The sequence below is a fragment of the Myxine glutinosa genome, chromosome 8 (genome assembly GCF_964187855.1).
Source record: "Myxine glutinosa chromosome 8, kmMyxGlut1.1, whole genome shotgun sequence".
Classification (NCBI taxonomy): Eukaryota; Metazoa; Chordata; class Myxini; order Myxiniformes; family Myxinidae; genus Myxine; species Myxine glutinosa.
Genome location: NC_136268.1, coordinates 65,212,745 through 65,227,256, shown reverse-complemented (window position 1 = coordinate 65,227,256; position 14,512 = coordinate 65,212,745). Strand labels below are relative to the sequence as shown.

Sequence of the window (14,512 nt, the reverse complement as noted above, 5' to 3'; positions counted from 1 at the left end):
CTATCACTTTCCCATCGCAAACAGGTCAGTGTTCTCTCTGTCTTCTACTGCCTCATTTATAGGCCTGCACCCTTCTGTGCTTTGTCCCACCCTCTCCCCATCCCTCCACCAGGTTTCTGCAGGGAGCCTGTGGTCCACCCTCCACCTCCTTCTGGTGAAACTACCCAAATCACTGCTCACTTCCACGCATTCATTCTTCTTTCCTCCCCTTTTTTTCACCTGTGGAATCAACTACCTCATTCTTTTCAATCTCATTCCTCTCTCCAAGACTTCAAGAGAGCTCTTCGCCCCCATCCAAAACGATGATCTTTTATACCCTCGATAAACCTCCCTCCCCCACCCACCACAATCCCTCCTTCTAAACTTTCCTTCTGTATCCAACAGGTGCACCCTATGCGTCCTCCCCTCACTATCAATCTTCCTCACACCCATTGTCCAATTCCCCCTCTATTTTGTCCCTCAACCCTGCCGTTGGTGTTTCCCCCTTCTCTTTTTGCTGTTCCTTTTGTTCTGTAGCATCCTCGTCCATTCAGTGTTCTAGCTCTTCCACGAACCTTCTTGACTTCTTGAAAAAAAAGATTTAGGGTAATGTACATACTGCTAAATAGAAAATTACCAAATATTGAATTTTGTAAATTTTATTTCTGCTAGTTTCTGTTACGAATATTTAATAACTATTATTTAAAAATAATAATTATGAATAATTTAATGATTTAATAATAACGAGCAACGGTACCCGCCCTATAGGTGGGGCTTCAATTGGGAAGCCCAAATGAAAAGGCTAAATATCAGAAATTGAAGGCTTTTTTAAATTTTTAAACGATTCATATAAACATCCATTGAATCATATCACACGCAAATCATCAAAATCTAAACAGTGCATGGCGCCAATTTTGAAAAAAGATTGAATTGTGCAAAACGGAAGCGGCCGCTGCACGTCTTTCTCAGTCGCACGTTTATGTGTGAAGAGTGCGCGCCGAATCTGTAACACGGAAGTGGCCGCTACACCTGTTTCTCAGTCGCTTTGCACACACTGCCGTGCTACTTTGGAGCCGCATGTTTATATAGGAAGAGTTCGTCAGGAGTCAATCTACTCTCCCCTGGTACGTAGAATAAACAGTTTTTGTAGAATTTCAACAAAAGCCACATCACTGTTCATATCGGTAAATATTATTCCATCGTGTTTGGAAAAACTGGAAAATTGGAAAATTGGAAAACCTGGAAAAATAATATAGCCTATTTTGCTCCCAGGGGTCCCAGGAATACCCACCCAAAATATCGTTGCGATTGGTTGAGCCGTTTTTGCCGTACCTTCGAACGGACGGACGGACGGACATTTGGTGAATAATAGTAAGATTGTTTATTAATTAATAATTATTTTAATGAATTCATTAATTTTAATATTAATTAATTAATCTATGCATTTACTTATTTATATTTTATTTTTTTATTAATCAATAATGTTTAGTAATAATAATTATTTAATAACAACTATTTCTGTTACAAATGCCTGTGTAGGTACTTTGTGAGATTTCCCACAGAGATCAAAGGGCAAATTACACTGCATTTTAAATTCGGGGACATTTATGTTGACTTGTGTGCATGTCGCATTGAGGAAGTAGTAAAACATATTTTGTAAGGCCTTTAGGTAGCATTATAGCTTTGTTCAAACTAAATTTGCATAACGGCATTCCAGGTCCTACTCAAACGGCCTGCAATCATGAGCTGAAAAGGTCAGCCAGCTGGCAGACTGCATTCAATCACATTTACAAGGCATGCCCATGGTCTTAAAGCTAGATTCTCAAAATGCCATTACTCCATGAAAACCTCAATGAGAATCTGAAAGTACTTTCTTGCACATGGAGTGGGAATGGCAAGCAGTGATTGTTACTGGAATGTGATTGAAAAACAAGCTGTTAACTGCGGAAAACAGTATCGTATTCATTTATATGTTGTCTGTAGAACCGAATAAGACACCTCCGACAGGGAGCCTCCAACATCGTACGAATGAGCACGTGAGTCGTCCTGTGCAAGAAAATAAATTTCGAGAAGGAAATTGCTTTGCACATTGTGCAGTATATTCCAAAGTCTTTGCACATTGAGGGTGAAAATGCTGTCAGATGGTCAGAGGTGACAACGCATTATCGATCACCGAGCTTTGTTGAAATTCGAGGGATGCAGACTATGTAACTTTTTAAGAAAAACTGCTTACTGGAACGGAATCTTACTTTCATTAGCCTTTATCGGAATGAGAGGAACAGTGACAGCTAACCAGAAATGGACAATGCAAACGGTCCTGATTGTAATTCAGCTGGGGACAGCGAAAGGCCAAAGTGCTTTGGGAAGGATCGTTTCACTGAAATGAAGAGACAAGTTGAGCAAGGTTGCACTTTTGGAATGTCACTAGATTGCATGAACTGTGACTGTTTTCAGGGACCTGGTTTTCCATGTTGTTCTTCCTCAGATATGGCACCCATTGATTATTTACTAGCTTTTTACTGTTAAGATGACATCCTGAAAGATACTTTCAGAAAGTGAGGGCAGAACACTCCAAAATGTGCTTTGATGACTATATAATGCAAAAACGTTCACACTGTTGGAAAATGTGCATCGATTTTGGAAGGGAAGTATGGCAATAGTGGCAAACAGTCTGTTTCAATGAAATGTCAAACACATTACTAAGTCCGAGGACCCAATCTATATTATAATAGGCGAAGGTGATTCTGTCCGTCTGTCCGGGGGTGTGGCTTAGTCCGTTTGCAGAGTAGCTCCACCCATAGCTCCACCCATTCTTGGAGAGGCTTCATGTAAACAAATATCCACCATTTTATTACCTCGAATGGCTTTGAGGCCTGTTTAGTTAGGCCCATGCTGTCTTTCTCTCTCACACAGGTTTATTTCAATTCTAATTCGATATATCATTTCATTTTTAACAGTCGCTAACATAGTGTTAGACTCGGTTGAAAAAAAACGGGAAGAGAATCCCAAGAAAGTTTCCGTTTATAGAATGAAATGATTTCTCAAAGGCCTGTAAACTAAAGCCCATTCATTGAGAGTCACCCTCACGATTTTATCTCGAATTCACCATCTGATTTAATTTTTATCGATGGTTTTAGACTCGGTGTCAGAAATAATTGAGAACATTCACGCACACACGGGAAATTGCCGACATATATTTATAAAAATCGCGCCACCATGATACACGAAAATACACCGCCTAAAATAACATTCGGGGAAAATGTCGACATATATTAAAAATTCGCTTTTTCTTTTCCTTTAACATTTATTACTTTTACCTTTTATGAGAGTCGGCACAAAAACGACATATATATCTTCGTTCTTTCTTATTTCATTCAACATTATTATCCGGAAGTAAAATATGTTTCAGGAAATCACCGAGAGATATCTCTTCGTTTTTTTTTAAAGTTATGTGCGCATACACTTTAAATAGGTTTATTTGAAATCTTTAATTTTCACAATGTAATTTATTTGCCATTTGTCATTTGATGATTACGAGACACTTCCTCTTGAGGATCGTGACAATTCCTGCGTTGCGTGGAAACTTACATTTCCAAAATGAATGCGACGGTCGATGAAGAACACAGACTTGAACAGGATGGAGCAAGAAAACGAATGAGACGGCCGAACGAGTCCGTCGACGAACGTCAATGCAGACTTGAACAGGATGTAGCAAGAACCGCACAGAGACCGCACGAGATGGGAGAACCGCACAGGATGCTGCTGCAACAACGATGAGGAGGGTTGGAGAGGAGCGAGGGGTTGGAGAGCGAGGTGCTAGGGGTTGGAGAGTGAGGAGCGAGGGGTTGGAGAGCGAGGAGCGATGGGTTGGAGACCGAGGAGCGAGGGGATGGAGAGCGAGGAGATAGGGGTTGGAGAGCGAGGAGCTAGGGGTTGGAGAGCGAGGAGCTATTGATTGGAGAGTGAGGAGCAAGGATTTGGAGAGTGAGGGCCGATTGGAGCGGAGAGTGAGGGCCGATTGGAGCGCAGAGTGAGGGGCGATTGGAGCGGAGAGTGAGGGCCGATTGGAGCAGAGAGGAGTGTGAGGAGGTATTGGAGAGGAGTGTGAGAAGGTATTGGAGAGGAGTGTGAGGAGGCGTGGCATTGGAGAGACGTGAGGATGGAGAGGAGTGAGGGGTCACATATTATGTGAAATAAATAAATTGTGTTCATTACACCATTTTAACCATTTTGTAAAATTTAATGTGCAGCATCTAAATCAAGATGTCCAAATGTCACACACGTCCATACCTGTGGGATTCCCACGGGTGACCCCACTAGTATATATATACACAGTCACGTGAAAAGTAAGTCCACCCCATAGTGGGGCAACTTAGCATAACAATTGTGCATTTTGTGAGGAAAGCACCAAATTTGGCACACTAGTAGACTATCCTATTATGAACAGATTTGGATATTGGGCCATCTCAAATTCAGCCCCTGATGGCTGCGGCAGCCATTTTCCAAAATGGCACCTTCAGCTTGTTCCGACGAATTGCATCATCAATTGGCTTGGTCCTTTCCACCAGGCATTCTCTGGTGAAAGCCTGGAACTGCTCTTGGCCAATCTTCTTCACATTCCTGACAGTCTCAACTGCAGCAGGACCTGCAATTTCCTTTGTGTCAAGGACAACTAGATACATGCTCTCTTCCTCAAAGGGGTTGCCAAGCTCTTCTATGACGCTGACAAGGGCGCGGACATCCTTGGCGAAAGAGGTCTGCACACTTGGTGTCTGGTCGTGATGACGTGTGTCCTCTCACCTCCCCCAGTGTTGATGGCCATCTTGGAACTCTTCTATGGCCCTGGCAACTTCTGGCCCGGCAATCATCCAACGCCGTAGGGCACTTGGGTTGTCAGTGAGGCCGACAGCTCCACCATCTCCTTTGATGCAGGCGTTATTCTGTTCATGCGCCTGGTCGATTGGGATCGAAGAGAACACCTTCTTCTTCTTCTGTACAGTGAAGTTGCCAGCCCTGAATTCTCTGGCTACATCTGGGTGCTTCATTGGGAGTGCAACCATGTCCCTCAGGTGAACAGGGACCCACCTGGCATAGTGTGTGTGGGCTAAGGCATGGAGCCATGGGACCAGTTCCGTCAGGGCATCAAGGTACATCGTGAATGAAGCCTGCCGCAGAGAACGCACGTAGACCAGTACCAACATCTCTAGTTCCAGCACAGTTGCCCAGTACTGAAAGTTGGGAATGTCTTCTCCTCTCTGGTGACACCAGTCTTCGAACTCAGGCAGGTCTTCTGCATCATCAGCATATGTCATACAGTGGCGTTCATACGCACGGTGTTGCAGGATGTGCAGTGCCGCTGCAGCGATTTGATGAGCTCTTCTTGTGCGGGTGACGTGCGCAGCTCGCAGGAAGGAGTCGGCCGTCCCTGGCGTTGCAATCTCAGCTTGCAAATCTGCAAAATCTGCAAATCTTGCAAAAATCAAATCTCTGAATCTCAGATGGCCCAATATCCAGATCTTTTCATAATACGATAGTCTACTGGTGTGCCAAATTTGGTGCTTTCCTCACAAAATGCACAATTGTTATGCTATATTTAGCTTAGCTGCCGGACTACCATGTAAAGTTTTGACTTTTTCAACATATTTCAACATACAGCTATTTGATCTTCATTTCAACAATATCGATAGATAAAGGTGATATAATATAACAAATATCATGAAACATTTACATTTTGTAGTCCATTGTATAATTTAAATAAACATAAATGCAAATTTCGCATGTGGAAAAAGTAAGTACATCCCTACATTTATCACGACTTCAAATACCTAAAATTAGAATCAGGTGCACCAGCTCAGGAGCAAATGATTAGAACATCGTCAGAGGATCTTGGAGGCACCTGTCTTCTTTAAAACTCAGACATTTAGTTTGGTTTGCTCTTTGTTGTTGAAGTGTGCGGCGTCACCATGCCTAGATCAAAAGAGCTCTCTGAGGCCTTCAGAAAGAAGGTTATAGATGCCTACGAGTCTGGGAAGGGATTTAAAAAGATCTCCAAACAATTTGAAATCAATCATTCGACTGTCCGGAAGATCATCTACAAGTGGAGAAGATTCCAAACAACTGCCAACTTGTTCAGACCAGGCTGCCTGAGCAAGTTCAGCCCGAGAGCAGACCGCAAGATGCTGAAAGAAGTCTCCAAGAACCCCAGAATGTCATCACGGGACCTACAGGTAGCTCTTGCCACTGTTGATGTCAAAGTGCACGAGTCTACCATTAGAAAGAGGCTGCACAAATTTGATCTACATGGGAGGTGTGCCAGGAGGAAGCCTTTGCTGTCCAGAAAGAACATCAGGGCAAGACTAAAGTTTGCCAATGAACACCTAGGCAAAGACCAGCACGTCTGGAACAATGTGCTCTGGACAGATGAGTCAAAGGTAGAGCTATTTGGCCACAGTACCAGAAGACATGTTTGGCGAAAACCAAAGACAGCATTTGACCACAAGAACCTGATACCAACTGTAAAGCATGGTGGCGGAAATATTATGGTTTGGGGCAGCTTTGCTGCATCAGGGCCTGGGCAGCTCATCATCATAGAATCCACTATGAATTCTTCATTGTACCAGAGGGTGCTTGAGGATAATGTGAGGCCAGCTGTCGGAAAGTTGAAGCTCAACCGAAGGTGGACCATGCAACATGACAATGACCGTAAACATACCAGTAAATCCACCAAGGAATGGCTGAAAAGAAAGAAATGGAGGGTTCTGGAATGGCCAAGTCAAAGCCCGGATGTAAATCCCATCGAGATGTTGTGGGGGGATTTGAAACGAGTTGTGCATGCAAGAAACCCCTCAAACATCGCACAGCTGAAAGAATTCTGCATGGAGGAGTGGGAAAAAATTTCTCCCAGTCGATGTCGGAGACTGGTAGACAGTTATAAGAAACGCCTACTTGAGGTTGTTTCTGTCAAAGGGGGCAAAACCACCTATTAGAGCCAAGGGTGTACTTACTTTTTCCACATGCGAAATTTGCATTTATGTTTATTTAAATTATACAATGGACTACAAAATGTAAATGTTTCATGATATTTGTTATATTATATCACCTTTATCTGTCAATATTGTTGAAATGAAGATCAAATAGCTGTATGTTGATATATGTTGAAAAAGTGAAAACTTTACATGGGGTGTACTTACTTTTTCACGTGACTGTATATATATATATATTTTTATATATATATATATATATATATATATATATATATATATATATATATATATATATATATATATATATACATATATATATATATATATACACATGTACACATACTCATCATTGTAAAGAGGCTTTCCAGTAATGTTTTCACAAGTGCACTGACAGGAAGTGCCCCAATCTATAACTCAAGGCCTTCTTTATGCTCGGATTAGTAACTTGCTCTTGAAATGGATAAGAGAGGAAAAGAAAGTGAGTGGCAGGCTCTCAGCATATACAACGCATGCTGTGATTTCACCACAGTATTCCATTGATCCAAAAAATCCTTCACACAAGCATCAGCATTACCTGTTAATTGCTCTATGGCTTATCGAAGTGAGTGATTGGCAATGTTTGCATGTTCTGATGCTGCTTTTACTTTATATTTGAAATTCTGAAAGCCATCCTAATTTCTAACTGCTTAGTGTACTTGTAGTTAGCACTGCCATACATTAAAATAAATGCAAAATCATGGATATGGCAAACGGGCTGAATGAATATGGGTAAATTGTGTGACGAAGTTTCAACGGTGAATTCGTTATTATTTCATGTGCCTGAAATGAATGAGATGGAGAAGGTTTTTCAGAGAACAAAGGCTACATTTTGATCATTACACTGGCCAAAAAGGGCTGACAAGATAGCATGGGGATAACATACTTGCCTTTGAGCCGTCTGTTCTGGGTTCAATTCCCATCCCGTTTATAAATCATCATCCCGGTGTTTCACAGGCAGGGCAGTGCATCAAGGAGTGCATGGTCCTTGGGAGATGTTACCTGGCTCTTTGGCCTATTGATATTCAGTTGCGAAGATTAAAGACCCCATTGCACCTTTTCAAAAATAATAGGCCATTTTGTGTTCACAGTGGCTAAATTCTAAAGTTCTGCCCTGGTTTCGGGTTACTTTGATTGACTGACCCAATTATGGAGTATCAACCAGTCAAGAGAATAATATTCTCAGTGATGAAATGTTCACGAGTCCTTGATGCATTCAGGGGTTATGGGAGCAACTGCAACAAGCCAGAAAGCTTCCTTTTGTCTGTTTAAAGGATGTTGTGGCGGAAATGAAAGCCCACTGGCGTGGTGACATCATTCCGCGCACCAAGTGGGCGGCGGCCACGCCCGAGAGAGAGGCGTGGCCTCAAGATATACACGGGGCGCGCAGCCCGGAGCAGCTCAGTGCTGCAGTTTGAGTACTTTCAATAAAGACTCTTTTATGAACCGCGTTGTCCGCTTGCTCCTTGCGTAAGCATTAGCGCGCGCAGCATCGCGCTTCATATGGTGACCTCGACGTTGGATCTGCCGTAGCGATCCTTCCGAACACGACGCCATTGCAATGGCAAACAACAACGCAATGTCGATTAAACTTCCCGAATTTTGGGAGGCCCAGGCCGAAGTCTGGTTCGTCCAAGCCAAAGCCCAATTTCAGCTTCGGCGCCTCACCGGCGATGACACGCGGTACTGCCACGTCGTCGCCTCCCTCGGGCCCGGCACGGCCGCTCGAGTTGTGTCCGTCCTTCGCCACCCACCGGACGGCCACAAGTACGAGGCACTCAAGCGGCTACTCCTAGCCATGTTCGGCCTCACGGACGACGCACGGGCCGACCGCCTCCTGGATCTCCCCGAGCTCGGCGACACGCGCCCGTCGGTCCGAATGGACCATATGCTGTCACTGTTGGGCGACAAAGCCCCCGGTTCTCTATTCCGGGCGCTTTTCCGTCGCCAACTTCCAGCGCAGGTTCGCCTCGCGTTGGCCGGGACCGTGCTAACGGAACCCCGAGCATTGGCAGCCGAGGCGGACAGGTACTTCGCGGCTTCGGATATGCGGGCGAGAGTCGGTGCGGCCGTCACGGACCTCGAGGCTGATGCTGCTGATGATGCTGATCCACAGCATCAGCTAACACAGCATACGCAGCATGCTGATACGCACCTCGTGACCGCCGCCATGCCCCGCCCACCGCCGCGGCGAAAACCGCCACCGCGGGGAAAACCGCCAACTCCACCGGCCTGGCGGAGCCAGCCGCACTCCTCCAGCTCCACCACCTGGTGCTGGTTCCACGCCGTTAGGCCACGAGGCTCGGCAGTGTCATCCGCCATGCTCCTTCAACAGGTCGGGAAACGCCCGGGCCGGCGCTCAATAGTGGCGATGAGCGCCGGCCGTACGAGCAGCCTGCTGTTCATAACGGACACCTTATCCGGGCGCCGTTACCTGTGCGACACGGGAGCGCAGGTGAGTGTCGTTCCCGCCGGTATGTCAGACAAGCACGCCGCGGGCGGGGGCCCCGTGCTGCTTGCCGCGAACGGGACGCCCATCCGTATGTACGTAAAACGCTGCCTCTCTCTGCGGTTCGGAGGGCAGGTTTTCCGATGGACGTTCGTCACTGCCGACGTGCCCATTGCATTGCTTGGCGCGGACTTCCTGTGCGTTATGGGTTCCTGGTCGACATAAAGCGCAGACGTCTTGTCCAGGCCGAGACGTTCAGCTCGCTCGCTTGTGCGCTGCCCAGCTCTTCGAGCAGCTCAACGAGCGGCTCGCCGAGCGGCTTGCGAAGCGGCTTGCCGAACGGTTCGGTTCCGGCCACGTTGATCTGTACGCTTCCGGCAGCGGACGAATTCACCCGCCTCCTCGCCGGCTTCCTGGCCCTCACGCGGCCCACCTTCTCGGCGGGGGCCGTCAAGCACGGGGTGACCCATCACATCCCCACCGTTGGGCCACCGGTCTACGCCCGGGCACGCCGCCTCGAGCCGACGAAGCTGGCGGTGGCAAAAGCGGGGTTCGCTACCCTGGAGCGACTCGGCATCGTTCGGCGCTCGGAGAGTGCTTGGGCGTCGCCGCTGCACATCGTGCCGAAGCCCGGCGGGGGATGGCGACCGTGCGGGGACTATCGCCATCTCAATGACGCCACCACTCCCGACCGCTACCCCGTCCCCCACATTCAGGACTTTTCCGCCCGTTTGGCGGGCATGTCCTTCTTCTCGAAGGTGGACCTCATACGCGGCTACCATCAGGTCCCCGTCAGGCCGGAGGACGTCCCGAAGACGGCGGTCATCACGCCATTCGGACTCTTCGAGTTCCTGCGGATGCCCTTCGGTCTGAAGAATGTGGCTCAGGCGTTCCAGCGACTGATGGACAGCGTCCTGCGTGACTTGGATTTTGTCTACGTCTACCTGGACGATATCCTCGTCGCCAGCGCGTCCCGAGAAGAGCACCTACGCCACCTCCGCACGCTCTTCGAACGCCTGGGCCAGCATGGCCTGATTGTGAACCCCGCAAAGTGCCGGTTCGGCATCGCCGTAATCGATTTTCTGGGGCACCCTGTCACCAGGCACGGAGCCGTCCCCCTGCCGGCCAAGGTGGAGGCGGTGAAGGGGTTTCCGCGCCCCCGCACGATAAGAGGGCTGCAGGAGTTCCTGGGCATGGTGAACTTTTACCATCGGTTCCTGCCCCGTATCGCCCAGCTCCTGCGCCCCCTGCACGAAGCTCTTCGAGGTAAGCTGGGCAAAGGCGACGTTACCTGGACCGAGCAGATGGACACGGCGTTCACGGGCGCGAAGCTCGCCTTGGCTAATGCCACCATGCTCGCGCACCTGGCGCCCGATGCACCGATCGCCCTCACCACCGACGCCTCGGACTACGCGGTGCACGAGCAATGGGTGCGTGGAGCTTGGCAACCGCTGGCGTTCTTTAGCCAGCAGCTTCGCCCGCCCAAACGCTGTTACAGTACCTTCGACCACGAGTTGCTCGGGCTTCACTTGGCGGTCAGGCACTTCCGTCATCTGCTCGAGGGCCGTGCGTTCACGGCCTTCGTCGACCACAAGCTGCTGATCTTCGCGATGGGCAAGGTCACCGAGCCGTGGTCAGCCCGGCAGCAGCGTCACCTCACGGCCGTGTCCGAGTACACGACGGACATCCGGCACGTAGCGGGGAAGGACAACCCGGTGGCGGATTGCCTTTAACGGGCCGTCGCCCACGCAGTCCACCTCGGCATCGACTATGCCCGGATGGCAGCGGACCAGGCCGCTGACCCCGACGTCCAGGCCTTGCGGACCGCCGTCACGGGCCTCCGTGTCAACGAGGTGCCGTTCGACGGCGTGGGCGCGGCCCTCTTGTGCGACGTCTCCCTCGGGCGGCCTTGCCCCATCGTGCCCGCGGGCTGGCAGCGCCAGGTGTTTCACGCCATCCACGGCCTGTGCCACCCGGGCGCGAGGGCCTCCCAAAGGTTGATCGCCGACAAGTTCGTCTGGCATGGCCTCCGGAAGGCCGTCCGCGGCTGGTCCAGGACGTGCCTCGCGTGCCAGCGCGCCAAGGTGCACCGGCACACCCAGGCCCCGTTGGCCCCGTTCACGGTGCCGGAACGCCGGTTTGACCACGTCCACGTGGACCTGGTGGGACCTCTGCCTCCCTCGCGGGGTTTCACCCACGTCCTCACCATGGTGGACCGCACCACCCGGTGGCCGGAGGCCGTGCCCTTGGCGTCGACGACGGCGGCGGACGTCGCGCAGGCTTTCATCGCCACCTGGGTCGCCCGGTTCGGCGCCCCCTCAGACATCTCGTCCGACCGCGGCCCCCAGTTCACCTCAGAGCTCTGGGGGGCGGTCGCGCAGGGGCTCGGGGTCCGGCTGCAATGAACCACGACCTACCACCCCCAGGCTAACGGCCTGTGTGAGCGATTTCACCGCTCATTGAAGGCCGCGCTCCGGGCCACCCTCCGCGACGGCGGCTGGGTCGACAGGCTCCCCTGGGTCCTGCTGGGCCTCCGGACGGCGCCCAAGGAGGACCTGCGCGCATCCGCGGCGGAGTTGGTCTTCGGGCAACCGCTGCGGGTGCCGGGCGAGTTCCTCCCCGACTCCACGGCACCATGGTCTGCGGCACAGCAGCGCTCCGCTCTGCAAGAGACCGCCCAGAGGTTCGCCCCGGTGCCAACGGCATGCCACGGGCACCCACCGACGCACATCGCCCCGGAGCTTCGCACGGTGGAGTACGTCTTCGTCTGCCACGATGCCCACCGGACACCACTGCGGCCCCCGTACGACGGGCCTTTCCGCGTGCTGGAGACCGGGGCGAAGCACTTCACCCTGGACATCGGCGGTACTCCTGACCGCGTTTCTGTAGACCGCCTCAAGCCGGCCCACCTCGACGTGGACCATCCACCGCCAGTGGCCCGACCCCCGCGTCGGGGCCGCCCCCCTGCGGGCGGACCCCCGGCACCGCCCAGCCCCGCCACCATGCCGCCCCCCAGTCCTGCACCCATCCCAGGGGCAGCCAGAGGCATCCCACCTGGCATCCCTGCACCCCGGCCGCCGCCGATCGCCAGGGGGCGCTTCGGCCAGGTCATCCGTTTGCCCCGCAAACTGGCCCTCCAGGTGCGCGGGAATTCTAGGGGGGCGCGTGTGGCGGACACGAAAGCCCACTGGCGTGGTGACATCATTCCGCGCACCAAGTGGGCGGCGGCCACGCCCGAGAGAGAGGCGTGGCCTCAAGATATACACGGGGCGCGCAGCCCGGAGCAGCTCAGTGCTGCAGTTTGAGTACTTTCAATAAAGACTATTTTATGAACCGCGTTGTCCGCTTGCTCCTTGCGTAAGCATTAGCGCGCGCAGCATCGCGCTTCAATGTATTATTTTACTTGAATATTGATGATCCATTTTGCTGAAAGTACTAATGAAAGTATAGTTGATAAACACACTGCTGATCAAAATGTAAAAGTCACATTAATTGTGTGGACTTCAACTTTGATTGAACGTGAGTCCCAGTTGACCAAACTGTGAACTTGAGTCATGGTGCTGAACCGGAGTGATGCAAGGCCTACCTGAACATCTATTACTTAAAAGAGCAGGGTCCGTGAGTGTTTATGTGTCGTTGGTTGTTAACTCCAAGTGCAAGATTCAGAAGGTGGAACGGAAAGCCTCCCAGGTCGCAAAGCATCCACCTTCGTGTATGTGTATGTGTGCACGTGTGTGTGTAACATACATATGTCACGTATATGTCGTGTGTGTGTGTGTGTGTGTGTGTGTGTGTGTGTGTGTGTGTGTGTGTGTGTGTGTGTTTGTCATGCTTTATTTGAAAGGGTTCTTGCTGTCGTCGAGTAATAAAAATGGTTCCATTGGAAAGCTGAAAATAGATTTACCTGGAACAAATATTTCAAAGTTGTAAAATGTCATGCCCGTTTAATCAGAAGGATTTCTTTTATCATGACTTGGAGCTTAATGTAGCAGTCCAACGGTACCATTATTATTATTATTATTTATGACAGCAGGTACCATTTAAAATAAAGTGTTACAGACGTGTAAAGTGTAAGGAGCACACAAAATTGTACATAGTATAGCAATGCTTCTCGAAACAATGGAAAAGTATATTATAGTACATGGAAAGAAGCACACAAACAACAACAAACACAACCACAAAAACAACAACAACAACAACAACAACAACGACATATTATAAAATATCCTTTTTTTCATGTTTCACTTCATTTTGCATCTTCAATGAGATTCACAGATACACATGGAATATGTTTGTGAAGTATAACATGCTGCCTTTTGATGAAACCAATCAGCGAAACGAAGGGTCTTCTGTGCTGGTATACCAAAACGCTCACAGCCTATGACACTACTATGGAGGCCTCCCAGGTAACACAAAACTTTGCATTTGAACTCTGAACTTTGAAAAATGTTCTAGAACTCTGAACTTTGAACAGCCTTCTTTTCATACTGTCTACAGCTCAGACGAAAGCTTTACTTGAAGGAAGTTTCTGGAACATTTTTCATAAACAATGAGTCACCTGAGAAATTAAGAACTGGCTTACGGTGTGTGGTTAAGATGAGCATTTTGATTGGTGGTGGAGGCCTATACTTTTGCCACAGTGATGGAGTGCATGAGACAAGATGCAATTTTTTCTGTGGCGAGGAACCAATCCTCGGACTCGAACGCACACCAGTGATTGAAATTTAATCCACAACAAAGCCTCACGAACAAAGCCTAACCCACTCCACAACCCAGCAAGGTTTTACCCACTCCACCACCAAGCCGCTCACATTCAAAATGACTCAGGTACTAAAAATAGGATTGGATTGAAAGAGTTTTTTTATGCATTTCAACTTTTTACTGCATTTTAAAAAACATTCTCCTCTCGCTGTCCACCTGTGAACGGAAGTAAGGAATTTCAAAAATTATTGACATACCTTTGATAAACCACCAACTTCTAGGTAGAGGCAAATGAGGAATGCATTCCAAGTGATCCAAAGAACCATCCATACTGCGTACTATGGGACACAAGCACACACACAAA

General features: G+C 49.3%; 1 protein-coding gene across 1 annotated transcript in view; it reads right to left on the bottom strand.

Annotated features, from left to right (window-relative positions):
• LOC137433138 (sodium/potassium-transporting ATPase subunit beta-1-interacting protein 3-like) overlaps positions 1 to 14,512 on the bottom strand; it is a 303,574-nt gene that overhangs the window by 74,581 nt on the left and 214,481 nt on the right. Inside the window, exon 3 of the mRNA XM_078783348.1 lies at positions 14,406 to 14,486. Within this exon, the coding sequence (XP_078639474.1) occupies positions 14,406 to 14,486 (81 nt within the window). The remainder of the gene's footprint in view (positions 1 to 14,405; positions 14,487 to 14,512) is intronic.